Source organism: Talaromyces stipitatus, genomic scaffold, assembly GCF_000003125.1.
Source record: "Talaromyces stipitatus ATCC 10500 scf_1105507295549 genomic scaffold, whole genome shotgun sequence".
Taxonomy (NCBI): Eukaryota; Fungi; Ascomycota; class Eurotiomycetes; order Eurotiales; family Trichocomaceae; genus Talaromyces; species Talaromyces stipitatus.
Genome location: NW_002990117.1, coordinates 1,706,450 through 1,732,103, shown reverse-complemented (window position 1 = coordinate 1,732,103; position 25,654 = coordinate 1,706,450). Strand labels below are relative to the sequence as shown.

Sequence of the window (25,654 nt, the reverse complement as noted above, 5' to 3'; positions counted from 1 at the left end):
GTTCGTCTTCTTTGTCTCTAAGTCGCCTGAAAGCCATGACTCTAATTTGCCGGAAAAGCAGAATCAAAAAGGCAACTATTGGCTCTCTATAATTGCCTAAGGCGGCGGTACCTCTTATTCAGCTTCTTTGTTTACAACTGTCTATCTGCAATATTTACTTGTACTCCGGAAATCTCTCATAGTGTTGTCTAACGTTTACTTTAGGGCTACGGCTGGCTTAGTGCTCTCTCCGCATAATCACCTTTTTGAGTCATTGTGCGAATCCAGAATGTCTGCCAGGATTACCAAAATGATTGAGCTAAGTTAGCTAGATTTCTATCTACCTAGATATGCAAAATAAAGTTTCTTTTCACGGTAATGAAATGATCATGCTGCGATTAAAGGTCAATGCCATGCAATAGTTCGTATGCAGATAGCCAGAACTCGACAGGCAATCTATTATTTCTATTCTTATCCAGGCCGTCTTCATTGTCAGCGATCCCACGGCTTAACCGTTTCACCTTCGACAAATTTACCCCCAAGTGGCCGCCACATTGTCATCGAGTCCATGGGAAGTATCTCCTTCTCTAGCTTCTCCCACTCTGCTTTCTCTTCCTCAGTGTATGACGAGGGCATAGCAGGATTAACATTGTTCATACGATACGGTACAAATCCCAGCTTTGTGTAGACTGGCCGTCCTTCTGTAGATGCATCCAGCCAGCTCTCCAGACCGAGTTCGTCGGCACGAGAGAGACCCCATTTTAGGAAGAGGTTGCTAACGCCTTTACGCCTGTGCTCGAATACAGTGAAGGCGATGTTGAGGACTATCAATATACATTGCACATATTAGTCGAGATGAAACAACAAATCAGTCAGAGAGCGGGTTGCATTACATGCATGAGGTCCTTGACCCATGGTCATTCTCGGCTTGTCAAGAGCATGCATAGCCGCTGTCGCAAACGTTCTTCCAGGTCCCTCAGGATACCAAACAGCCTCCTCAGCAGTAGGATCATGATCCGAGCCTGGCTTTGGCGCAAACGGATTCCTCTGGAAGAAATACCACTTTGCACCTCCGACTATCTTACCCTTTGAGTTTTGATTATCGTCTTCACGATAGGTGACTTTCAACCAGATGAGTTCCGGATATGAGGACTTGTATTCCTCGCGTTGTCCATTGGTAGCTGCCAGTAAGCTGGCCTCGCGATCATTGTTGAGAATGGGGAAGAAATTGCGCAGTACGCCTTGATACGGTTTTTCAAAGGCGTCCCAGAGGGCTTCCATCAGTTCCGGCATATCAGCATCTTGGGCTACTTCAACTTTGTACGGCATTTTATCAAGGTGAGGATTGTTGAGCTGTGATAGATTAATTCGAAGTGAAATGTGTCAGAATGGAAGCATTCGCTGACTTATTATGGATCAGTCAACTGCCCCACTACCTATTTAGGATCAGCCAGGCTGTTGCATGAGGCGCAGCGTTCGAGATATTAACATCCTTAGTCGTTGCAGTAAGCATGCATACGATAATCCCTGGATGATGATAGCGTACAGCTTGCACTTATGGCTGTTCACGGACTGCCCGGGCCCAAAGACGCCTGGATATAACTGACAGTAGGCACCTCAGGGCTTGGAACAGGCTTTAACTGTATAAACAGGCTCTGTTAGGGCCGAAGTCTCCGCCGCGTTAGGCCTGAAACTACCAAAGGGACTCATTCTCAATCCTTTCAGGCATCCATCAATAATTACCATACTTCATTCAACAAATCATCTATTCCACAATTTCCAACCTGTACCTCCTTGAGTGAGATATTGGCCGAAATTTCGAAGAAGATATTAATTTAATATCGACTGCGGTAGGGAGGGTTATCTCACTAACAGGCTAAATACCGAATCTTAGCTCTTTTGCCGACCTCGAAAACAACAACAGACACCAATAGACGTGCAAAGGACCAATTTGTATAGAAAATAAAAACAAAATGCAGAGATTCACCATTACAGAAGTATTTCCGAATCCATTGAGATATTTATGCGCTCATAGCTAACAGACGATAACAGCCATTCCTCGACGTCAAATGTGGGCTTTCGGAGGGGCCATTCTATGAAGAAGCCAACAATACACTACGCTTTGTCGACATTGTCAAAAAACATGTCTGGTGGGTTGATCTGAACAAGGGCCCCTCGTCCGCAAAGAAAATTGAATACGATATTCCATTCGGGTAAGACTTTCTTTCTCTGATAATTGTGCTCTTCCTGCTGACGAATTTACCAGCGTCACGGCAAATCTGTCCTCGTCGACAGACACCTTCCTCTTTGGCGGGAAACATGGAATCGGCATGGCGACACGCGATAGCAGGGAGTACAAATATATCGAACGTTTCTGGAACGAAGCCGAAATCTCCAGGAATTATGAAACGATCATGCGTGCCAATGATGGCGTGATTGATTGTCATGGACGGTTCTGGGTTGGAGCGATGAATGATCCGGCGTTTACGAATGGGAAATTCGATCCTGTCGGTACGTTATTTGTTCCACTTTAAATTCAGTTCTTGATGGTTAAATGGGTATAGGAATACTCTTCCGTCTCGATACGGACGGCACATTGCACCGTGTTCTTGAGAACGTAACCATTCCAAACGGTATGTCGTTCAGCCTGGATGATAAAACCATGTATTGGACCGACACTCCCACAGGCAACATCTATGCATTCGACTACGATGCTTCCACAGGAAATATCTCAAATCAGCGCGTGTTCTGGCATACAGACCTCGGCGGAGGTCCTGATGGTCATGCCATGGACGCCGAGGGGAATTTGTGGGTTGCTATTTGGGGCGGTTGGAAGGTTGTGCGAGTTTCACCTGAAGGAAAAGTGACTGCTGAGATTGAGGTGCCGACTAGATGTCCTACTGTATGTTTTTTTTTTTTTTTTTTTTTTTTCTCTTCGCTTACCGGTAATGTTGCTGACATGTTTAGGCCGTCGCCTTTGTGGGAGAGGATGTCTATATTACGAGCGAGGAAGACCCAGAAGCTGAAAAGTATCCCGAGTCGGCGAAATGGCATGGAGGGGTATTCAAGTGCCATGTTGGAGTCAAAGGAAGGAGATTGTATGATGCTAAAATTGCATCTGTTTAACTTCTCTTGGATAACCGAAGCGGAGATCAGTCATATATACACACATATATAGGCAAATACTTCGTGATATCTACTTCAGCCCCTTCACGATCTCATAGACAGCTTCAATATACTCCTTCGACAGCGGACTCCCTATAATCCCCTCACCCATTTTATTCATAACATAAGTAATAGTCAACTTGCTCTCTGTATCAACAATGACAAACGAACCACCCCACCCAAACCAGAAAAACACCCGTCCCTCAGGTATATAAGGCGTAGTAGCAGGATGCGACAGTCCGAATCCAATGCCCCAACGCGCGGGCACAAAGGCCACCAAATCAGTACCATCAGCTTGAACTTCATAGATCCTATCGATCGTTTTGGGAGACAGTAAGGTACCGTCTCCCAAGGACAAGGGGGTAAAAATACGGCCGAGTGCTTTCGCATTCGTCGTACCATTGACAGCACCGATTTCTGCGCGTCGGAATTCGGAGGTATTTGGGAGAGTGCCGCTGTCTATTCCCTGCGAGAGAGTCTTGACTGCAACGCTCTGAGGATCCAACTTTGCAAACGCAGCTGGATCCATGGGTGCAGGAGGGATGATCTCCGCAACGCGATGCCATTCAGACGCTGGTGCACCCAGACTGAAATCCGCATTTAGAGGGCGCGCGATTTCATCTTTGATAAACTCCCGCAGCGATTTTCCAGAGACTCGGCGCACGATCTCGCCTACTAAATGGCCGTAGTTGACGGCATGATAGCCCGATGCTGTACCGGGTTCCCACCAGGGCGCCTGCGCAGCTAGACGAGCAGTTGAATTTTCCAGATCGTAGATATCTGAATACTGGAATGGCTGATCCCAGCCAGATACACCAGAGGTATGAGATAGGACATGGCGGACAAGGATCTTCTCCTTCCCATTGGCAGCGAATTCAGGCCAGTATTTGGCCACGGGGGCATCAAGGTCTAGTAATCCTCGATCCACGAGGATCAATGCGGCCAGAGAAGTGACGGTTTTGGTGGTTGACCAGACATTGACGATGGTATCTTCCGTCCAGGGTCTGGTACGTTTCTCATCGGCAAAGCCACCCCATAAATCGACGACGGGTTTGCCGTCGAGACTGACATAGATAGCTGCGCCGATCTCATCTCCGTTGTCCAGATTCTTTTGGAGAATCTGTTTTAGGGCTTGGAATGCTTCTGTGGTGGTGCCGTGTACTGTTGCCATGACTTGTGTCGGGCTAAATTATTGAATAGAAGAGTCTGCGGTAAGAATATGATGATAAAGAATCTTGAGAATCGATTTACTCGTCTTACCTACCTAGGTACCTAGTTAGGTATTTATATATCAATTGCCCCTCCTCAGCTGAGCATCAAATTACCGAGCTCGACACGGACCTCCGGTGCTATAGCTTCCAAGGTTATAGGCAGCTTGGTATGGAGGTCGACTCACTACTTATACCCACAAAGGTCTTAAATACTGAAATAACGTTATCTCGAGAAACTGTCAGATTGAATATGTCGCTTGATTCGAAATTTTGAAAGTGGTTGCCTACTCGTACTTAAGTACCTAGCGAAAGACACTTACCTACTGCGGTATAAGCGACCGGTTATATCAGTTGTGCCCTAAACGAATAGATGAAGTGTGCATATGCTTCAATATACACTGTATGATCCATCCCGATAGTCATGCACTGGGTACGTAGCCTACGTTATCCAGAATGCAGCGATAGGCCAGGTGTACCTAGATAGATCTAAATGACTCACTTCCTAACAATGCAACAAAACCTGCAGTAGGTAACATCGAACAATCCCAATTCCAAGATACCAATGGCTGCTATCAACAAAATATAGACGAGAATGACAACCTACAAAATAACGCCCGCCATATTTCCAGACGACAAACAAGCTGTCACAGATCTATTCACCGCATACACCACCGCCCTCGGCATCGATCTTACATTCCAAGACTACCAGACCGAACTGGACACATTACCTGGAAAATACTCCCCCAAACAAGGAGGATGTCTACTCGTCGCTCGCGATGAAACCAATCCCCATACACTGGTTGGCTGCGTCGCTTACCGCGCCCTTCCTCCCTCCACCATCATCATCAACAACAACAATGGCATAGAAGAGAAGAAATACTGCGAAATGAAAAGATTATACCTCACTCCATCCGCCCGCGGCACCGGCCTCGGCACAAAACTCGTCGAAGCAATCATCGCGCACGCCAGAGCTTCGGGTGTATACAAAGGGATGAGACTTGATACATTACCGAATATGGAGAGTGCGAGGGCGTTGTATATAAAGTTTGGGTTTGGGGAGGTTGGGAGGTATTACGAGACGCCGGTTGAGGGGACGATATTTATGGGGTTGGAATTCTAATATTTCTCTTCTTTCTGGTTGGGAGGCGTGGATGGATGTATTCATTGGTATCTGTATTTGAATATATCAATTCACTACTCCGTACTGTGTAGGTTGCAGATGAGGATACGGCCAATCATCGCGTCCAGTGCATTTTGAATACTCATCCAAGGACATGACCAATTGAGAAGCTTCAGATGCTTCTCTAGCTATGATGCAAGTCAATGAATCTGGGGTAAGAATGTGAAACCCGGATTAACTTGAGCTTCATCTACACAGTACGTAGCTCGGATGGATACCATACGAATTGATCATTTATATACAGCAGGACGGTGAGAATGACAAAGGAAAGGATGAAATAAATATGATGAGTGATGCTAAATAAGTAGTACACAATGATAATACACCCACGGCCAAAATCGGTTGTCCAACTTGTCGAGAATTTTGTCGTGCCTTTTTTTTTTCTTTTCAATTATAAAATCAAAAGCAAATCAATGAGACCAGTTTCTATAATCCCCCCTCCTCTCATCCTTCGTTCTATCAAAAACAGACATTCCCCGCTTCTATACCTCTAGTAATCTAAACAGACAATGGTTTCTCTCTCTCTCTATGGGTAAGAAGGAAAACAGGTAGGAAAAAAGAAAAGGAAAATAGAATGGTTTCGATCCATAAAGTTTTCTCCAGTCTCATTGATCATGAGGGTTTCGACGTGGCAATAAGATACCAACCACATAATTCGTTCATAACGCAGTTGAGATCATATCGTATCGAAAGACTGTCGAGCATGTCAAATTCACACACAAAGTTGGGTCATCGATTATTGGTATTCCGTTCTTTTTTGATTCAAAAAAAAATGTGGCGTGTAAAATAAGGATCCCAAAGCCGAAACCCTCAAAAAGTCGGTGAAATAGTTTACAAGAACTTGGCCATCATGGCAATCATGAGGTCGAAAAGACCGATAGCCTCAACGAAAGCGAAACCCAAAATGGCGTAGGCGAAGAGCTGACCACGGAGAGAAGGGTTGCGGGCAACGGAGTGCAAGAGAGCAGCGAAGACGAGACCAATACCGGTACCGGCACCAGCAAGACCAATGGCAGCAGAACCCATACCAATGTTCTGGGAGACCTCAACGAGGGCGTTGGCGATCTCAGAGGAGTAGCCACGGCGAGCCTGGGCCTGGAAAGCCTGGCGAGCGACGGTGGCAGGGATGGTGCGCTTGGAGGCCTGGAAGGCATTGGGAGCAGCGAAGCGCTGACCCTGGGGGCGGACAGCGTTGGTGAAGGTACGCTTGGGGACAGCAGCGAATTGGCTGCGGACGGTCGAGCGAGCGACGCTGGAAGAGGCCATGGTGGCCATTCGGTTGGCGAACATCTTGGAGGCCATTGTATGTGTGTGTGTGGAAGAGAAAAGATTCTCTAGGATGGAATTGAGGATAGAGAGAGAGAAAAAAAAGGATGGAGTTTGAGGTATGGAGATTGGAAGGATAGAAGAGGAAGGAGAGAAGGAGAGAAGGAAGAATGTTTTTTGTTGATGACGAGAAAAAATTAGAGCGGTTTTTCGTGCTTGGCTGCCAGCGGAAGAAAAAGGGAAGGGCGACCTCCTTTCCTTCTGGCTGCCTTAGTAACTGGGAAAAAATACACGGTGGGTCGGTGACTTACACCGCAAACTGTGTCACAGATTACAGTATTATTGTCTGTCGGGTCGATTCGGGTCAAACACTGTATGTTGTAAGCGTATTACAATTGATTCGTACGTAGGAACCGGTTAATAGCTGCTACGTGTACTGTATTATTGGACCGTGGATGAGCTCTATCCACGGTCCGACTGTTTGAAGTGGCTAGTCGCTATAAATCAATTGATGCTTATTTTATTCCCGAGCATCTCTATCCATCGTATATACCTTCCATTCCTTATTAATATTCAAAGTAGCAGCATCCTTATGAAGCTGAACAGCGACATGATGAAAATTTTCTACCTCAGATGCGAGTTCTCCCAGATCGGAAACGAGCTATGGGGGCTGCGCCCAATAGGGCGAGCTTGGGTGGATCGGAGTGGGCCCTGTAACTGTACCAAAACTCAGGTTTACCCATGGCAAGTCCACTTATTCCAGCTTCCAACAGCCAATGGGAACCACGAATTGGGCCACTTCCGCCAAAAGCCAACGGGATCTCTCACGTCGGACCTGATCGGGATGAATCATCCACTCCTCAGCTCTGCATGATTGGCGGTGCATCCCACATATTGCCCCGTCGGGATTCCGAGTGACCCACGGCAACGTCCTGTTTCGGCTGCACTATGTGGGCGCGGTAATCTTACCATACACTTACCGGCTCTTTGGTCTTTCAATTTCCCTACAAAAGACGTCGAATCCCTTCCTGTAGAACGAGTAGAAATCGCAGATACATCACAAGATAGTACCTGCAAGAAAACTACATTCGATTTATTTAAAAAAAAATATATAAAATAAAATAAAAAATAAAAATAAAGAGAAAGAACAAAGAACAGAAAATACAAGAGCATTCCTGGTGCTATGGTAGCCGGTGACCTCACGGCTGCGTCGGATTGTGGATCCCGTCCACCGAGCTCATATCTTGGAATTTTCGTCAGGGCACAGCAACAGAACAGGCGGATTTCGCGGGTACACACAGTACGAATACAGAGACGGTATTTGACACTAGAAAATGCGGAAATCCTTGTCCCGAGGATGACCTCGGGTCTATTTAACCTGACGCTTTTCCTCTCGAATACTCAAAGACGAGCTTTTGGAAATTTTGCACAAATTACAGACCATTTTTATCATCTCCTGGAGCGTCGGCGTGTTCACTTTGTACATAATTTTTGCTAGAAAGCAGAGGATGCATTTTCCGCCGTGAAAGATATCAGTTTGCAGCACTTCCGTACCCCCGGTGATCAGTTCGGGCAAGTCCCGAGTCTGTCATTGATTGCCTTGTGTCCCCTTGTCCCCTTGTCCACGCTAACCCTGTCGGGGGTTTCCCGCCTTAATAGCCATCCTGACCCTTATGCAGTGAGTGCATCGTCCCTGGTTGACATGCTTGTAGAAGTTATCGTGGGATTTCAACGAGAAAAAAAAAATACAGCAGGCATTAGATGGAGTTGACGCTTCTCAGCTCCTGGCTATACTCAATAAGCGCGTGGAAACAAGAAAGAAGAAAAGTGGACTCGATGATACAGTGTTATGGACACGGAGATTGAAACGTCATTGTTCCGAGTCAGTAATATTACGGTAATGTCGTCGAGATGACAGCCAAGCCATGTAATGAGTGTAACTTTACTCGGCGATATGATGATCCATTTGAGCAGCCCTCCGTCCAATCATGTATCTCTTCTTTGGAAAACTTCCATGAAGAGATGGTAAGGGCTTAGGGCTTAGGGCAAGGGTTGGGCTGGGTGAACTACATAGAGATGTTTATAGAAGATGCAATTGAGAACCTTGGAAAGCTATTTTATCAACTGTCTCAAGAGTCTCGGGCGTGCCCTCTAAGAAGTTACTGTGCCCGTATCGAGCCACACTCCGCGACTGCTAAGGATCTATCAAACCGCACTGTTCACGGTACTAGGTACGATTCCTACAAGAAGTCGAGACATATCACAGCTGATATATATTTCGGCTAATGGTCGACTTGACGGTATCTGGGCATCACATGATATCACTTTCAAGCTTGAGGTTATAGTCTAGAGAGATATCCTTGGAAAAACCGAGTGTGTCTTATATTGTGCTCCACCCGGGCGGGATCGTCGATATAAATATATATGTCAAGTCTGGATGGCGGCATAGACGAGAAATCGTTGATCAACATCCTTGGACAGTGAGTGAGTATCTTATGGGGTTTATTGCGATTACAAAGGCCGTTGCTCAAACAAGCGTCTTCTACAGTGTCCGATGGCTGCTCCCGGATGATGTGTCTACAAATCACTGGGGGGCTCCGCGCGTAGGCTGGATAGCCAGCGTAAGGGTAATCCAGGGGAACAATCTAACCTTGAAGTACCTGCTCGGAGATTAAAACACGCTCGAAAACCACAATGATTCAGAGGGACTTGACATATCTTGCTCAGTCATCTGTCGTACGCTCAGGAGAGGATATCAAAATCGAAGCCTTGAATCTAAGGCGGTTCACGTACTGTCCGTGCCGAAGCGTACCCACAACTCGGAATCGGTGCTACCGCACGGATAAGGTAAATGTCAGACCCAACCTCGATATATCGCCGGGGGTGGAGAGAAGCTCGCACAGGCTGGCATAACGTATTTGGCGATGAACCAATCAGAACATAAACAGTCCGCCGGGATTTGATTACGTGACCAATCATAGCAGACTGTCAGCATGACTAAGCGGTGCCTGTCGAATAACTTAGTTGACTAACTTACTATGTACCATTGTAGTTAAGTTACAAAAGCCGATCGAATGCTTAGCCCCCAACTGGGTCCACAGTCGGCCAATAAGATCGAGCTGCATTGTCCGTATCCGGTAAGAGGCGATTCAGCGACCTGAAAGCCCCCCAAATCGCACCTGCCTAGTTTGCCGAACTAGGCTGCTTTGGAACGTATCGATATCTCTTTTTTGCTAGCTTTTACCGAATGCTTCATCTGTTCTTCTGTTTCTAATCCTCCTTTATTATTTCTTTCTATGCTGTACGATTTATGAGTTACGATGACTGTTGCACAGACTTGAAAAGCATACGACATGCTGATTATCCTCTTTATCCTCTCGCCGCCACGTTAACCGCATCGATTCAACTGTCGCCTGAAGCCATCCTGCTGGAAAAGGGGCGCAGTGACGACATCCACGATCTAATCTATATACCGGCGTTCGCGTCTCTCTATACTCACCGCTATCTAATATTAATATTTCTTCCTGGTTGCTTCGCGTCCTTGCTCGTACCGGCGACTTATCTCCTTCAGCCTCGTAAGGCGTCATCGATCCAAGGCCCAAACATATATCGACATAACCTTCGCCGCCGTCATGCGCAAACAATTTAAGCGATATCTACTCGCTGCATTGGCATTTTCGTTTATACTGGCCCTTTACTTCCGTGATTCATGGTATAATGCCTCGGGTGATAGGGCTATTGCCCAGATGCACCTCTGTATGTACTCCCCACGTTTTCACCCGTCCAACTTTCTCCTCGACGATCCCCCGCATCCTACATTCTTCCCATGTGGATATCACAACTATATAAGTCTGCGGCACTCACCGGCTAACATGCAATCTATTGCCACAGCTATGAAACAACCTCCTCCGACAGATCCGACTAGCACGCCCCGCGCAAATGCCGCGCTTATTTCCCTTGTCCGCAACTCGGAGCTCAAAGGCATAATTTCGTCGATGCGATATATGGAAAAATCGTTTAATTCCAAGTTCAATTATCCATGGGTCTTTTTCAATGATGTTCCTTTTACTCAGGAATTTATAGATAAGACGCAGGCGGAAACCAATGCGCCATGTACATATGGTCAGTTTTCTGGTCGCGTTGCTGTCACCAAGAAGATTAACGTTCTATAGAGCTTATACCCAGGGAACATTGGGACGTTCCCGAATGGATTGATCAGTCCCGGATGGAAAAAGCGTTTAAAGAAATGGACAGCAACGGTGTCAAGCATGCATCGCAGTTGAGTTACCACAAAATGTGCCGATGGTACTCTGGCTTCTTCTTTCGACACCCTGCATTGGATAAGTATAAATACTACTGGCGCGTTGAGCCTGATGTGAAGTACGTTGTCTCTCTATTTGTGCTACCGGCCTCGCCTAACAACTCTTTGTACGACAGGTATTTCTGCGACATCGAGTACGACGTTTTTCAGTTCATGGCGCAAAATAATAAAACCTACGGCTTTACTATCAATATTTACGACGACCCCAAAACTATACCCACTCTCTGGCCGGCAACAACGGCTTTTCTCGATGAACACCCAGGTTACGCCCTCGGTTCGGATGAAAACTCCTATCACTGGCTTACGGATTCCGTAGCCCGACCCGGCCATACAAAAGCAGCCAATGGCTACAGTACTTGTCATTTCTGGAGCAATTTTGAAATTGGCGATTTGGATTTCTGGCGCTCCAAAACATATACAGAGTACTTTGAGTATCTCGATAAAACGGGTAACTTTTTCTACGAACGCTGGGGTGACGCACCCGTCCACAGTGTCGCACTTGGTCTGTTTGCTGCCAATGAACAGATTCATTGGTTCCGCGATATAGGCTACCAGCACAGCGTCTTCAGCAACTGCCCCAAGAGCGACCAATGTCACGGGTGTCAAGCTAATAAACTGACACCTATCACATACTGGTTGAACAGCGAGGATTGTCGCGTCAACTGGTTTAAGCAGGTTTGCGAAAGTAGTCGCAACAGAGGGATTGTGAATGAGGAAATATGTGGCTTGCATAAATCTGGACATACTTTTTGAAGGTTAAGTAAAATTTAGGGTCGGCTGTTTTCTTGGAGATCGAATCTTTTGTGATGTGATTGATGTTTGACTATGTGTGCTAATCCCGCATTGATTTTTGTTTATGTATATTGAGATACCATGCCATGTATATAGTTACCCCGGTAATTGGGCTCTGGGTACCAACGTATACGACGAGACGACGACCTACCAACTACTTGCACCTATATACGTATTCATAAGATAGAGTTATGCATCTATCACTCCAGAACCCGTCAATGTGAGAAAAGCCAGAACATGAATATCGCTACGAAGCAAGGGCGACAGATCTAGCCATCAACTGCGCCACAAACTCCAATTCCCTTTTGCCATGCAGCAGGGGATGATCTATTCTAGACTGTACGGAGTATTGAATTTTGATTTTCGATATCAGAATGCACAACATACCGACAGTTCGTATCCTACAGAGTACGTGCTCCGTAACTATGTTAACTTGGTTATGTGAGTGTAGATAATGCATGACTAAGCAAACAAGCATTGATAGATAGTTAGCGAAGGAGCGGAAATGAGCCAAGCTCGTGGCTTGCTGTTAGCTTGTTTTAGCGTTGGCAGCATGGAGTTGACGTGCTGTCTCTATAAGTGTCGACATGGCTCTGAAGAGTCTACTGTATCAGTGTATACAGTATATGTCTATTGTATGTTGAACAACCGATAGTCTCCAGAGTATGCTAATTGTAAGTAAGACAAAAGAAGTATTGACGAGCCTCAGGCACAAGCCACAATGTTTATCGCGAGCTAGCCCGATGCAGCTAGCAGACTTCCCGATGCGGAAATAGTCAAGCAATCGTTCGTTCTCGGCCTGCTCCTTCCTGTTACGCGACCTGACAACCTGCTTTCATTCAGTCTTTCGCTCGCTTGACTTTCGCTGTCTGCTTGATATCTCTCTACTCTCTTGTATATTTCCATTCGTTCTAATTCATTCGTTCTTCTGTTTAATCGCTTTTTGCATCTTATCCTTCTCTCTTCCGTCCAGGTAGACGACGCCTCCTTTTTTCTGATCTCCTTTCTTCCCCTCCTCTGTGCCTCTCTCTATCCCCTTTGACAAGCAGTCGACCAGGGAACGGAGTGACAAAATCGAACATCGACGAATCCTCTCGCTTTATATTGTTTACGGTGTCAAACACCAAATTCTCCTTAGCACACCGTCAGCGAACGGCAGGGTTCAGACACTGCGGCCCGTCTCAAGTTTCAAACTGCACACGACACACCACCTGAAGCGGTGCGATTTCTTGACCAACCAACGAGGGACATCATATTCTTAAAGAAAACAAACGGCCATTCCAAGTGGTCGACAGGCAGCTATGGCAACCGCCACCTTGACCTCGCCTAGCTCCGTTCCAGAACTCACCACATCCAAATCCTCCAAATCCTCCTCCTTCTACTCTTCTTCGCATGATGCCGACCCCAACGTCAGTTTTGCGGATAATTCTAATTTCGAAGACATCGGTCTCGAAGATGACGCAGAAATACAAGCCTATCCCGCGAAACTTCCGTATCCCCGTTCTCGGTCCCGAGCTGGCTCTCGAGCTTCCAGTCAAAATCGTGTGATATCGCATATTACCAGCATAAATACTATGCAATCGGCAACTCCGCCGGCCAAACAAGGCAGGGAATTGACTTCTGGTCAGCGGAGACAAATCACTCCACCGTCGTCAAGAGCTCTTCAGGGTATGCCGGGACAATTACCAAGAGGAACGCTAGATCCGAGGACGATGAAGAGTGGTCGACGATTGACGCACGGAAGCGTATCAACTCCATCTTTGCCGTACCGCCAACCTCGATCACGCTCAGTATCTCCTTCTGCGCCTCCTTTGAACTCAGGAGTTTCTTTACCTTCGCCCTCTCCTTCCAGCCAGAGTCTGTCGCCATTGGCTCCTCGTAATCCTTCCGCGTCGCGACGCGGCTCGATACAGCGGAAATCGGTAAAGGAGCTTGAGGCCGAGTATCACGATTCTGACGATGACTTGCCGGATGATGCTAGCCTCTTCAATGTGCCGTTGTCGCCGCGTCCGCCTCAAGAACGTCCAGCTTCGCGAAGTACGAGCCCTGATCAAGTCAGCAGTCCCAGGCCCGTACCTTTACCGCATGCTGTTTCGGAAGAACATGTAGCTTCCTTATCGAAATCTCGAAATTCTTCTCGGCATTCGCCAAGCACCAAGTCAAGACTCACAGTGACTCGATCTGCGTCCGCGGGTCCTGAACGAGGTCAGATCTCTCCGCGAGACCCACGCACATACTCGTACAACCTCGCCATGGCTGAGCTGTCTGAGGAAGCAAAGGTCTTGACACAGACCCTGGAACACCACGCTGACGATGTCGATCGCAAACGCGAAGAACGAGTTCAGAGCGGTCTGTCATCGGAACGATCCAGTGTAGAATCTGGGTCAAAGCGACTCTCTGGCAGTATACAGGATTTACCGCCTGTGCAGAAATCCAACGTCATGATTGACCCGTTACCTGTCAGTAAGGAGAAGGAAAAGGTTCTTAGTCGTACGCGCCCCAGTTGGCTGCCGCCGAAGGACCCGTTGGAAGAGAAGAAACATTTGAAGGAGTATAGAAAGATGATGACTTTGGCCAAGGAAGCAGGTTAGTATACCAGTGCCTATGTGTCTGGGATTCGATACTGAGCAAGGATTGTAGAGAGGAAAAAGGCCGCCAAAGCCGCTGCCGTGCAGTGTGAAAAAGATAATACTAGGGAAGCGTTACAACGGATATGGGAAGACCATGTCCTGCCTAATTGGAACAATGCGATTGCAGAACCTCGGATGAGGGAGCTTTGGTGGCGAGGCGTAACGCCGCGGTGCCGGGGAGCCGTGTGGCAACGAGCTATCAGTAATGAGCTATCATTGACTCCAGAATCGTATCAAAAGGCACTTCAGCGGGCCAAAGACGCAAAGTCTCGAGGAGACGAAGATGCCAGTGATAGTAGTCGAAGGATGCGAGAATGGTTTGCAGCTATCTCTCGAGATGTCTCGTCCGCATTCCCCGAACTCCATCTCTTTCAAGAAGGTGGGCCTCTACGGGATACTTTGATTGATGTGTTGGAGGCATATGCCATGTATCGAAGTGATGTCGGGTACACCTATGGCCTTCACGTAAGTTTACCTCCTCGTTGTATTGGTAATAATAACACACTCACATTTACAGACCATTGCTGCTCTTCTTGTTCTTCAACTTCCTACCGCTGCTTCCGCATTTATTACCATGGCCAACATCCTCAATCGCCCACTTCCTCTCGCCTTTTTGACCCATGACCGTTCTGCGATAGCTCGAACATATGGGCTTGCCTCGGCTACACTACGCTATAAATTCCCCCGTCTTTATAGTCATCTCTACGAAACAGCGCAGCTTAGCGATGAAGATATCTGGGGCCCAATGTTTCGCTCTCTATTCACCAACGGCCTTGATCTCGAACATCTAAGTCGTGTATGGGATTGCTGGGCCTTTGAAGGCGACCGCATCATAATCCGCGCCGGAGTCGCCGTACTGGGCTGTCTACAAACACAATTACTCGGCCTCTCAGGAACGGAAGCCAAATCCCGCGAGGAAATAAAACACGTCGTGGGCTGGGGCCCTCATGATCTGGGTACGCTCACACGAGACAGCAAGACTCGCCATAGTTCCCCGACACCGATCATGGGGTACGGAGGTGGTCAATTTGCCAACGCCGGCGTTGGGCATTATTGGATTCTGAGTTTGGCGGGTGATGAGGATAGTTTTATGAATGAAGTACGAGAGGCTGGCAAAGTACAGTCTTGATTTTATCGACAGGGGTCCGTGTCCTCTTTTCTTTCGATTCTGTTCACTCGTTTTATCCTCCTGTTTTCTGGGCTGATATGGTTAAATGGGAATTTGTATTATTGATTTGATAACTATTTTCATCATTACTTTTTTGCTTTTCTTTTTGCTTTCTGATTTATAAACCTTTTTATTTTGTGTATATTAGCAATTGTTTCTACTGCCGTGTTTGTTCCAATGACTATACTTCTTGAAGATAACTTGGTGGTAGAATTTACGCTGATTCATCCGCCAACCATCGCGAGTTTTATCCCGATGAAATTCATCCGCGCACTTGAAGCAATAGTCTCCCTTTACCCATACCCGGCATATGAATAAGAACAAGGCCATGTTAGCCCATTTGCCCTGTTGTGTACGTGTTTCTGCCATATTTGTCGCCGGATGCGCTCGTAGTATTCGTCGAACAACTTTCGACGGGCAGAGAGCAGATTGCTATCTCGAATTTATCGCGTGTTTCTTGGCCGGCATTTTACGCGTTGCGTTCATAGGGTGTCATGGTATTTGTATCGGCTTCTTTCGAACGTACAGCTTCTAGGCATAATAAGAGTGATCTCGACTATATCCTCATGTTGGATGATATATTCCGTGATATTCTTGAGGAACTTGTTCCCCCATCTTGAGATATGGCGCCTTCTTGGCCTGTCTTTTTGGTGTGGACTACTGGCAGAGTATGAACCTATGAGGGAACGTTGTTTTAGTCTTAGCGAACTCGGATCTCGAGAGAAATTAGTGGGGCCTTCTCTGTTTATCAACTACCATTGGCAGTACCTCGACTTCATCTTTTTCATCTTCACTGACTTTTTTGATATAATTTGTACCTCTTATTTCCTTATTATCAACTATTGACCAGTACTATAGGTCATGCCAGGTTGCAATGTGACCACCAAAAAAACATCCAAAACCTCGAGCTATTTCGTCCGATCAAGGGGGAAAAAGTCAACATCTGGGAATGGAGATTTATTGCAGACTTGGGGACAAGTCAAAAAAAGGAAGCCTAGGAATGATGAGGTTAAGAAACTGAAAAGTACGATTTGTACTTTAGATGAAGAATCATTGGGTGCAGGTTCTTCGACATGTCAGGGCGTTGTGTTTGGGTCGGAGACATGTGAAGATTTGACGGCTCAAACTGAGCTGCACGATGGGGCTATTAAGATGGATTCCATGGACCATGGGGATACAACGGTTGATGCTCATGTATTGACCGAGCAAGTGATTCTCCGGCCAACGATCAACACAGCAGCGGTCGACGGTCGAGGAGACATTCTTCATAACAGCAACGGTGATATTACGAATGGAGCATTAACACAAATATCCCAAGTGTCCCAACCGGAGGAACACCAAGAAGAAAACCGTCAACAAAAACGAGCAAAATCTCAACGCAAACAACCCCCCAAGCTCTCCCCATACTTCCCCAGACCCCTCCCCCTAATAGAAACATCCTGCCTCCCCTTCCCATCTGTCTCAGCCCCAACTTTCGGATTAATTCAAGAACAACTCGCCCTCTCCCCCTTTCGACTATTAATAGCCACAATATTCCTAAACCGGACTCGCGGCCCAGTAGCAATCCCAGTTCTATTCAAACTTTTCGATTTCTACCCAACAATCGAAGACATGGCAGCTGCAAACCACGAGGATATTGTTCATATAATCCGTGGCTTGGGATTTCAGAATCAACGAGCTACAAAATTCATTGCGTTGGCAAGGAAATGGCTCGATTCTCCACCGGAAAGGGGGAAGAGGTATCGCAAATTGAACTATCCGTGTAAAAAGGCTGGGACGGATATTGCGGCTGATGAAGTCGTTCCTGATGAGGATGATGGGGAGCGAAGTGATCGGAGAGTTGCATGGGAAATAGCACATTTACCTGGTATTGGGGCTTATGCTATTGATTCATGGCGTATATTCTGTCGAGATCGGCTTCGTTACGGTTCTGAATCACCATCTGCGAGTTACGAACCGGAATGGAAACGAGTCTTCCCTCAGGACAAGGAGTTAAGAGCCTATGTTTCCTGGAAATGGCTCAGCGAAGGATGGGTATGGAATTGTGAAAATGGATCGAGGACAAAAGCGGACTCGGAACTGATGAAGAGAGCTGAAAGGGGTGGTGTTGCGTTTGAGGGTGGGGATGGGCATTTGGTTGTTTTAAATATTCGTCCGTCTTCTGGAGGTTCTGTAGAAGAAAGGGACGGGTTTGTAAGAAAGGCAGGTTTTAGTTTGGATTATTCTTGAAAGCTGCCCAGTTTTGGAGGAGCGAAGTTGGTTTGTGACCAACTATCTTTTGATATAGAAAGGTATAGACACTTGTATCCGGCAAGTCGACGCTGGAGAAAAGTACTGCGGGAAATATAGAGAGTCTCGTCTGTTATCGTGGTAGATCGAATTCTACCTCTTTTGAGTGAATCAGGTCAGAAGCGGGAGGTAATTAATGTATTTTTGTTACTGCAAGCGCTCGGTCAGGATTTTACTTAGGTATATCTTTTTGGTTTGGAGAATGGGATGGACTTTACCCACGACGTTACTAAGCGTGAACATTGGCTTGATATATATGACAAGTTCAAGGTCTCGCATCCCAAAAAATGCAGTTTTAGCGAGTGTGAGCAATGGTGTCTTGTATTATGTGATAAGGTTAGTAATGACCTGAAAGAGGGGAAAGCAAGTAGCGATTAAGGCGCCTAGCCAGTGGGGTATGTGTAGTTTTATTGTAGTCTGGAGAAAAATCCTGAGAATTGGGAGAGAAAAAGGCTTATGCTAGCCTTGGAGATGCATTATCATCTTATTGCTGGACATGGAACGTTGGGAATCTCGTTTATTACCTACACGTTGTGGGAGTTATCGCAACGTCCTGCCCTTCAAGTGTGTCTTTGAGAGGCACTCGTAGGCCTCTCCCTGACTCTGAGATAACAATCACCAGAGAAAGATGGTGCACTACCATCTACACAGTACTTGGATAACCTGCCGCTTCCAGACTCTATAACCCGAGACAGCTTCCCTGCCTAGGTGCTTCTCGAAATGCTTTGCAGCTTATTTCGGACTGTATTAAAGTGAGGATTTGTCAAGCCCTAGAGAATTGAAGCGATCACGAAGTTTTATCTTATGTATTTCTTGCGTGTGGTTTTGACATTGAGAAACACTCAGCTGAATGAATGTAATGTTCCTTGCGTTTGTAGTCAAAGTGAGTGTATCCGGGACCAGAGGTAAAACTAATGGCAAATGGCAATTCACAGTTCCTCTCTTCATTATATATACAAATTCAAGACCTATACCAACTTGTGTGTGTAGGTATTATAGAGCCAACCCAGTTCCATTCCTCGTCCACCGATACAACGCCAAAACCGCCTTTCGCCGATGCCGAATCTCACTATGATTGACCGGCCTGCCTCTCGCCTGCGCCACAGCACTACGCATAACCTGTCTGAAATTACGCTGATACTCCGTATTGAGCGTCACAACACACGATTCGGTAGCTCTGATTACCACTTCGCAGGCTTTCAAAATTCCCTCGCCGGCTTCCTTTTGTAGTCGTTCAACAATTAGAAGGAGTAGGAAACTTCCTTGTAAGAGTTGAATGCCGAAGAAGTAGGGCATGAAACTGACGTCCGGGTCGTAATGGAGGATCCGTTCTAGGGCGTTTGCGGCTTCGAGGGCGTGTGAGATCGTTGAAGCGAATGTTGGGGATGAGGTCCAGAAGTCTTTGTCTTCGAGTAGTGAGACGGGGTCCCATTTACCCATTAGGAGAATGTGGAGGACGTGCACGACATAAGACGCGTATGCGACGACTGTTTGCGTGTGCCATGAGTGATATGATTTATAATTGGCGTCGTCGATTCCTCCTGCTTCATTGAGTATGGGTGGTGATACTGTAAGTGGTTGTAGCGGCTGACCCAATCCCGGTGGCATTTGCCCGGCTGGTGGTACAGTGGATAATGACGATTGTCCTCCTACTGGAGGAGCCGCTGCTGTGGAGGAATGAGCCGAAAACGCCTGTAGTGTCGCCTTGTACGTGTCCAACTGACGCAGTACTTCGTTTACTTGAACGTCCCATGCAGTCTTGACTTGTAGACGGGTGCCTAGCATTGGATGGTTTTTCGCCTGGTTGAGATTTATCAATTCTCCTGTAATTGCCATCAAAGGCAGATAGAACCCGAACACCGAGTGGTCATTGCATGCGAAATTCGGGAAACAACGCCGCCTGTTCGTGTCTGGCGATACAGGACATTGCGGTCCATCAGCCTTGGAGCTGTTACTGTGTACATCGCCAGCTTGCCAAGGGCCTTCTTCAAGGGGTAAAAGAAGCTCATCGCATTCCGCATCGAGTAAAGCCAACGGACGATTGTAGCATAGTGCTAGATGGCGGTCCATGATGTATAGAAGCCACCATGTTCGACGACGTTCCTCTCGATGCTCTTCTGTGATTATACTTCCAGTTCGGTGTTGAAGATTCTCCTCGGTCAATAGATTCGGCCGTTGCTGCTGTCTCGTGCATACGCAGTTGAGACTTGCTCGACCGCTGGGAGGGAAATAGTTCCCATTAGTACCGTTGTGGTTTGCCCCAAAACCGGTACCCTCGGCGAATTCGAACGGTCGATTAGACCCGTCCACTGGGCTGCCGAGATTTGATGTAGCTTCAATTTCTTGGTTTAGTCGCAGCTCTCTCGCTAATGTGAAAGCTGCATGCCACCTGTGACTGACTGTTAGATATTTTGCAAACCAAAACGGGATTCAGAGGGAATACCATCGCATGCTAGCTGCTTTTTGTTCGCTAGCAGACACAATCGAGGCTACATGAATATACGTAATCACATCATCCAACGATCCGGCAGGCCCAATCAAGCCCCTATCATCACCGCCCTCCTCGAACGTACGAGTACGATCGTGTCCACCAAGTGAAAAGCTGTTTTCGTGGTCAATGATGGGCAAAGCTTCGTCGTCTTTGAACGAGACGTGGATCAACGGCCGTAGAAGTCGCACGGTCAACGCGCACAAGAATTGACACAGCTTCTTACGCTTTGGTGGAGATATTGACAATGAGAAAGCTCGATCGTCAAGTGCAGCCACCCAAAGCATGCTTGCAAGGAGAGCAGGACTGGTATTCCGTGGATTCTCATGACTGAGGAAAGATGCTTTTCGGACCACATAGCAGTGAATATGATGACAGACCGGATGCATCGCCGTTGAAAAAGCACTTGTAAAGTATAGATCTAGCAGATCATAAACCAGATTTCGGGACAGATAAGGTTCGAGAAAGGGCATCAGCGGTGCAAGCACCGGATATTTCAGAGGAGCTTCTGCTGGCCGTCCTGGCTGATCATTCTTCCGTTGTTGTCGCGATACAGATCTTGAAAGCTGATACCCATTCAAATTATTCAAACCCATCATTCCAAAAGGAATATTATCAAAAAAACTGTCCGAGAATGCCATGTTTTCAAACATTGGATAAGGATACGGCCCTTGCGGAAATCCATTTGAGCCGGACATCCAATCTTCCACCGCTCTGTCTCCTCCTGCCACAGTTTCCCGAGGTGATGCCTGTATGGTATCTCGGCGAGACAAATGTTCCCCGCTGCCATGAGCAGATGCGTGCAGCACATGGTCAGGCGACGCCTGCGCGGAACGAGGGAAATTGACAGGCTGCGCCATTTGTTCGGTAGGCAAAGGGTCTGTAACCATGCTTATAAAATCTCTCTGATGTGTTGCAGTGGATCTTCTTCCGGAAAAGTGTTTCTGATCGTCGTTTTTGCCCTCGTTCGCAAAAGTACTTTCTCTGCGCGCCGCGTTGTTACGGGGTATCCGCCCTCTCTTGCGTCTCTCTCGCGTGAGTTCGCATTGTGTTTGGCTTGCGACGCATCTTGAGCACGGAAACGCACGGTCACATCTTACGCGACGGGTATGGCAAGCGTCGCAAGCGACACGATTTCTGCGCCAGCGCTTCTTGACGCCGTTGGGCGGTGTGGTTTCTGGAGCGATGCTTTGGTCGTCTTGGTCCATTGATTCTCCCATGGATGCGGTTTTCACCTCTTCAGCTGACATTTTGAGAAGTCAAAAAGGTCCAAAGTGATCAGTTGGTAAGTCGAAGTTCAGCTCTGACCGGAACAAAAAAGGCTCACCAAGTACGGAGGTAAGCCGCTGTCTACCACATGATAAAAGCAATTCGAAAGATAGATGGCAGGGAAGACAATTGCAGCATCGCAGCATATTGATCAGGATGAATATGCAGCAGGGATCGGTAGTTGAATCAAGTGCGGAGCCGATGAGTTTAATGTCTCACCGGTTCCCCCGCAAATCCATTCTAGCCCCAGACCACGCTAGCTGACTCAGCATGTGACCCTAGGCAGCGACAGACGTCTTGACAATTTTTTCTCTCACATATAAACAACTCAGTAAACAGAGACACAACCAAGAACACAAGATGCAAAGATCTGCAATTCCAGTAAATCTCGAGCAGAACTCAAGGAAAAGGATGAAATCTCCAAAACTATTTACGAACAAGTAAGGAATGGCCGCCCAGAAAAGATCACGGACTGGGAAAAGCTAGAACCTATGTCTATGGACGAGGTTGAGACGGAGAATAAGCAATACACTCAGAAGTGGGAAGGTTTGTGGTGGTCGTCTACGCAGTTGACGCTCTGTCAGATAATTCATGTCCCGGACAGATTTCTGGAAAAGAACCGATGAGTCAACAGAGTCTGAAAAGAAGGCTGCTATTCGCGCCTATAGGTCAGCTTTTAGCAGATTTCAAGAGATATATCATCTCATAGGATGGCGACGCGAAGAGGACAACGATGTTATGTTTAATGAGTCTGTTCTCACAGAATCCCGCGAGCTTCTGATCGAGTCCATCTTCGGAGTTGAAGCATATCAAATGACTGGTTTGAGTGGTTCTCCCGAAAGATCAAGGATGCTTTTCGAGCTTTCTCGTCTCCCTCGTCTACTAATAATCCTTGTCCGAATCGCATGCAGGCAGATATATGTCATCAATGCTTGTGGGCCGGGTAAACCTATCAAAGAAAGACCATTTCGTGACCTCCAGACAGTGTGAGTGCTGGCGCTTGTAGCACACACATTACGGGGTAAAAGTATCTCCTCATTGACTATGGAGGAGCTTCTTCATAAATGTTACCCACGCCGAATTCTCAATCAGCCAGATGCCAGCGATGTCGACAGTTACACCAAACATTTTGATTTGTTATATGACTGCTTCACGGCTCTAGATTTTACGAGGAAATTCAGAGAAATCAGAGAGCCCTTATGCTCACTGTTTTACATGCAGCACAGGTCTGAAACGATCCACGCAATCTTTGAGCATGTGAGACTCCATAGTGAAGCTACTGTTGGAATCAATAACTTTCCAGAGCTCCCTCTAGATGAAAGTACAGACTCTATATTTTCACCGGAGGTCTTCTCCATTCCATATCTACAGGGCTTTGGACGGTTGAATATAGAGTGGACTGATTGCTTAGATGAACATTTAAAGATATACACAGGTCGGAATGCTTTCATGGCCTTTGCTCATCCCACATTTTTCTACAATAACGTTGATCTACATAAGTAAGTACGGAACCTTGCAAAGAAGGAAGTATTATATTCTAATCTGAAATTTCAAAGACATGAGCGCGACTACTTGGATCCAACACACAATGAGCTAGGTCTTACTTACGCTCTCTTGTTCCGTCCAATATCTTCCAATCATCTCGAACTTCTAAAACGTTATGTCACTGCTGGAAAGGATCAGCAAATACTATGGCACAAATGCGTGACATTCAATGGCCGTCAAATCTACCGTTCTATATTTCCCTGGGACAAAGAAGAAATACCGGAAACATTGAAAACACTGGACATTAACCCCAAACGGAGTCCAACAAAATATATTCTCTCAGAGAGCTTATATCGCTGTTCCCTTTCACCGGGCACACACATCGCGTTCAATCTTGCAAACCCATCCAAAGTAGTCAGAGGCATCCGTGGCGCATGGGATCAACATCAAGTAACGCCAACCTCAATGCAAGAAATCTTGAAGCTCGCACCAAATTATCCAGAAGATATCAAGTTCATGATGACTTCTGTTATGGGAAGCGAGCTGACGGATATGGAGACATTTTTACGGTTCCCCTATTTTGCGCCACGACTTCGCCGGCTGAAGATGTATCTGGATTCTCACCAGCCAAGCACGATCCGTGAGTTATGGATGGATCGCCGGGATTTTAGGTCGTGGTGTGTATTTTGGGGAGCTGGATTCTTTGGTATTTGTAGTTTGCTACTGATGGTCGTTATGCTACGTTTGCAGCTTGACGTTCACCGCAGAGTATAGGGCTGTAGCCAATTTCTTTTGTTCTTGAAAATTGATCCAATATTTCTAAGAGTGTAGACCTATTCTGGGAGTAAATGCCTGCAGAGATACCAAGAAATTAGTTTTCCTTCTGATGATCCCTCGATGCAGAGCCCTCCGCCCAATCCAGATCAATGGTAGAGCCAGTCGACTGATGTGAAACCGCCATTACAAATACGACGAATTGAAGATGCGAATTCTAGATTAAAATTGATTAACCGGGCAGATTAGCCAGTCAGTCAGATGTGAAAGGGTCAGACGTTGATTTATGACCGTGGTGAGAGTATGCTTGTCCAGAGACAGTAATTCTGCGGTGGAGCAATAAATCCGCCAATCAGATAACTGGAATCCCGTGACCCGGCCCTAAGCGAAAACAACCACGAAGAACCGCGGAAAAAGTTTTCGCCGACTAAGCACCGCACAGTCGCCAAATTCGAGGCTATCCACACACATCGTCAAGTCTCAGCAACCAACAACCTGTCTTTAGCCGACATCGAGTTCACAGGTACGTCTCTACACCTAGAATCTGACATTTCGGTCTCGTTCAGATTCTTTTCCTCGCTTCTCCCCGCCAATTCGATTTATCTGGGTGGTTGCGTTGTGGTCGATCGAGAATTTCGCAATTTCGTCAACAACGTTTTAAATCTATCGCTCAACAAAGTGCTGACTCGCTTCGAATTTACAGCTAGTCGAAATGGCCAAGAGAACTACCAGTAAGGAATTCTTTTTCCTCTGAAAATATTGCATCGACATACCATAGACAAATTTCATCAAACGACGTTCAACGTTGATGAAATCCCTTCCTCTTCTGCCGCACGGATATTCGTCGAACAGTCTGCTAACTGGTTCTCTAGAGGTCGGTATTACCGGCAAGTACGGTGTCAGGTACGAAGCAAATGCGTCAATCTCAACCCCGCGAACAATGACTAAACTATCTGATCAGATACGGTGCTTCCCTCCGTAAGCAATTGAAGCGTCTCGAAGTTGCCCAGCACGCTCGTTACACCTGGTACGTCGGACACAACAAACAGCTAGGATTCTGCGACGACATGCAATACTAATATCTGGATAGCACTTTCTGCGGTCGTAACACCGTCCGCCGTCACTCCGTCGGTATCTGGAACTGCTCCGGCTGCAAGAAGACCATGACCGGTGGTGCCTACACCCTCTCGTGAGTCCTACATCCATCCAAGTATTATCGACCAGACTGACTGATGGTTTTATTTTTTTTTTAGTACACCCGCTGCCTCCGCTGCTCGTTCGACCCTCCGTCGTCTCCGTGAAATTAACGAGTAAATGTTGAACGACATTGATTTGGCGCAGTTCTTTTAAATATGGGTTACGGGGTATTTGTTGTGACTTCTTTTTAAAAATGGCTTGATTGCATCTGGATGATATTCCTTCCACGGAAGAGGAAAGCGGTCCTGAAATATGATCATTGTTCACGAGCTTCTCCTTCCGGCGGGCATCACTGTGCAGTGTATGCGGATTCTCTCGTGTATGTAGCTTGGATTCGACGAATTAGAAAAGCTGAATACCGCCTTTGATTCGACTTGTTTTGTTTACACTACGTAGAGGATGCTAGATCGGTCTCTTTGACTAACGACAGAGCATAGGCT

General features: G+C 46.7%; 10 protein-coding genes across 13 annotated transcripts, besides 3 other annotated features; 6 read left to right on the top strand and 4 right to left on the bottom strand.

Moving 5' to 3' along the window:
* Positions 1 to 360: 360 nt before the first annotated feature.
* TSTA_014990 (GNAT family acetyltransferase, putative) lies at positions 361 to 1,354 on the bottom strand. The gene is made up of 2 exons (XM_002483599.1): positions 873 to 1,354; positions 361 to 803 (listed from the first exon to the last, which is right to left on the bottom strand). Exons 1-2 carry the CDS (start codon positions 1,306 to 1,308, stop codon positions 472 to 474), a joined length of 768 nt encoding a protein of 255 aa, XP_002483644.1. The 5' UTR covers positions 1,309 to 1,354; the 3' UTR covers positions 361 to 471.
* A 203-nt stretch (positions 1,355 to 1,557) lies between these two features.
* Positions 1,558 to 3,224, top strand: TSTA_014980 (anterior fat body protein, putative). 2 transcript variants are annotated; one of them, XM_002483598.1, is made up of 6 exons: positions 1,558 to 1,976; positions 2,032 to 2,192; positions 2,246 to 2,490; positions 2,544 to 2,612; positions 2,667 to 2,881; positions 2,947 to 3,224. In XM_002483598.1, exons 1-6 carry the CDS (start codon positions 1,953 to 1,955, stop codon positions 3,103 to 3,105), a joined length of 873 nt encoding a protein of 290 aa, XP_002483643.1. In that variant the 5' UTR covers positions 1,558 to 1,952; the 3' UTR covers positions 3,106 to 3,224. The 2 variants fall into 2 exon arrangements, with proteins under 2 accessions (XP_002483643.1, XP_002483642.1); XM_002483597.1 differs by having other exon boundaries at positions 2,544 to 2,881.
* Positions 2,887 to 2,915: a microsatellite.
* Positions 3,176 to 4,499, bottom strand: TSTA_014970 (beta-lactamase; the record flags this gene model as incomplete). 2 transcript variants are annotated; one of them, XM_002483596.1, is made up of 3 exons in its annotated part: positions 4,409 to 4,499; positions 3,517 to 4,328; positions 3,176 to 3,444 (listed from the first exon to the last, which is right to left on the bottom strand). In XM_002483596.1, the coding sequence occupies exons 2-3, from the start codon at positions 4,313 to 4,315 to the stop codon at positions 3,176 to 3,178; spliced, it is 1,068 nt and encodes a 355-aa protein (XP_002483641.1). In that variant the 5' UTR covers positions 4,316 to 4,328; positions 4,409 to 4,499. The 2 variants fall into 2 exon arrangements, with proteins under 2 accessions (XP_002483641.1, XP_002483640.1); XM_002483595.1 differs by having other exon boundaries at positions 3,517 to 4,411.
* Positions 4,500 to 4,776: 277 nt separating this feature from the next.
* Positions 4,777 to 5,475, top strand: TSTA_014960 (uncharacterized protein; the record flags this gene model as incomplete). Its single annotated transcript, XM_002483594.1, has 2 exons — positions 4,777 to 4,785; positions 4,942 to 5,475. 2 exons carry the CDS (start codon positions 4,777 to 4,779, stop codon positions 5,473 to 5,475), a joined length of 543 nt encoding a protein of 180 aa, XP_002483639.1.
* Positions 5,476 to 6,147: 672 nt separating this feature from the next.
* On the bottom strand, positions 6,148 to 6,837 carry TSTA_014950 (ATP synthase subunit ATP9, putative; the record flags this gene model as incomplete). The annotated part of the gene is made up of 2 exons (XM_002483593.1): positions 6,148 to 6,229; positions 6,371 to 6,837. 2 exons carry the CDS (start codon positions 6,835 to 6,837, stop codon positions 6,148 to 6,150), a joined length of 549 nt encoding a protein of 182 aa, XP_002483638.1.
* A 34-nt stretch (positions 6,838 to 6,871) lies between these two features.
* Positions 6,872 to 6,972: a sequence feature (CT-rich).
* Positions 6,973 to 7,899: 927 nt separating this feature from the next.
* Positions 7,900 to 7,940: a microsatellite.
* Positions 7,941 to 10,097: 2,157 nt separating this feature from the next.
* TSTA_014940 (uncharacterized protein) lies at positions 10,098 to 12,066 on the top strand. The gene is made up of 4 exons (XM_002483592.1): positions 10,098 to 10,557; positions 10,693 to 10,923; positions 10,974 to 11,181; positions 11,239 to 12,066. Exons 1-4 carry the CDS (start codon positions 10,434 to 10,436, stop codon positions 11,873 to 11,875), a joined length of 1,200 nt encoding a protein of 399 aa, XP_002483637.1. The 5' UTR covers positions 10,098 to 10,433; the 3' UTR covers positions 11,876 to 12,066.
* Positions 12,067 to 13,187: 1,121 nt separating this feature from the next.
* On the top strand, positions 13,188 to 15,945 carry TSTA_014930 (TBC domain protein, putative). Its single transcript, XM_002483591.1, has 3 exons — positions 13,188 to 14,500; positions 14,555 to 15,009; positions 15,062 to 15,945. The coding sequence occupies exons 1-3, from the start codon at positions 13,216 to 13,218 to the stop codon at positions 15,671 to 15,673; spliced, it is 2,352 nt and encodes a 783-aa protein (XP_002483636.1). The 5' UTR covers positions 13,188 to 13,215; the 3' UTR covers positions 15,674 to 15,945.
* A 468-nt stretch (positions 15,946 to 16,413) lies between these two features.
* On the top strand, positions 16,414 to 17,999 carry TSTA_014920 (pre-mRNA splicing factor, putative; the record flags this gene model as incomplete). The annotated part of the gene is made up of 2 exons (XM_002483590.1): positions 16,414 to 17,901; positions 17,945 to 17,999. The coding sequence occupies exons 1-2, from the start codon at positions 16,574 to 16,576 to the stop codon at positions 17,997 to 17,999; spliced, it is 1,383 nt and encodes a 460-aa protein (XP_002483635.1). The 5' UTR covers positions 16,414 to 16,573.
* An 877-nt stretch (positions 18,000 to 18,876) lies between these two features.
* Positions 18,877 to 21,739, bottom strand: TSTA_014910 (C6 transcription factor, putative; the record flags this gene model as incomplete). The annotated part of the gene is made up of 2 exons (XM_002483589.1): positions 18,877 to 20,390; positions 20,445 to 21,739. 2 exons carry the CDS (start codon positions 21,737 to 21,739, stop codon positions 18,995 to 18,997), a joined length of 2,691 nt encoding a protein of 896 aa, XP_002483634.1. The 3' UTR covers positions 18,877 to 18,994.
* Positions 21,740 to 24,480: 2,741 nt separating this feature from the next.
* TSTA_014900 (60S ribosomal protein L43) lies at positions 24,481 to 25,584 on the top strand. Of its 2 annotated transcripts, XM_002483588.1 has the most exons (6): positions 24,481 to 24,540; positions 24,721 to 24,748; positions 24,890 to 24,920; positions 24,979 to 25,044; positions 25,108 to 25,206; positions 25,271 to 25,584. In XM_002483588.1, exons 2-6 carry the CDS (start codon positions 24,730 to 24,732, stop codon positions 25,329 to 25,331), a joined length of 276 nt encoding a protein of 91 aa, XP_002483633.1. In that variant the 5' UTR covers positions 24,481 to 24,540; positions 24,721 to 24,729; the 3' UTR covers positions 25,332 to 25,584. The 2 variants fall into 2 exon arrangements, with proteins under 2 accessions (XP_002483633.1, XP_002483632.1); XM_002483587.1 differs by having other exon boundaries at positions 24,503 to 24,540; positions 24,721 to 24,920.
* Positions 25,585 to 25,654: the final 70 nt, after the last annotated feature.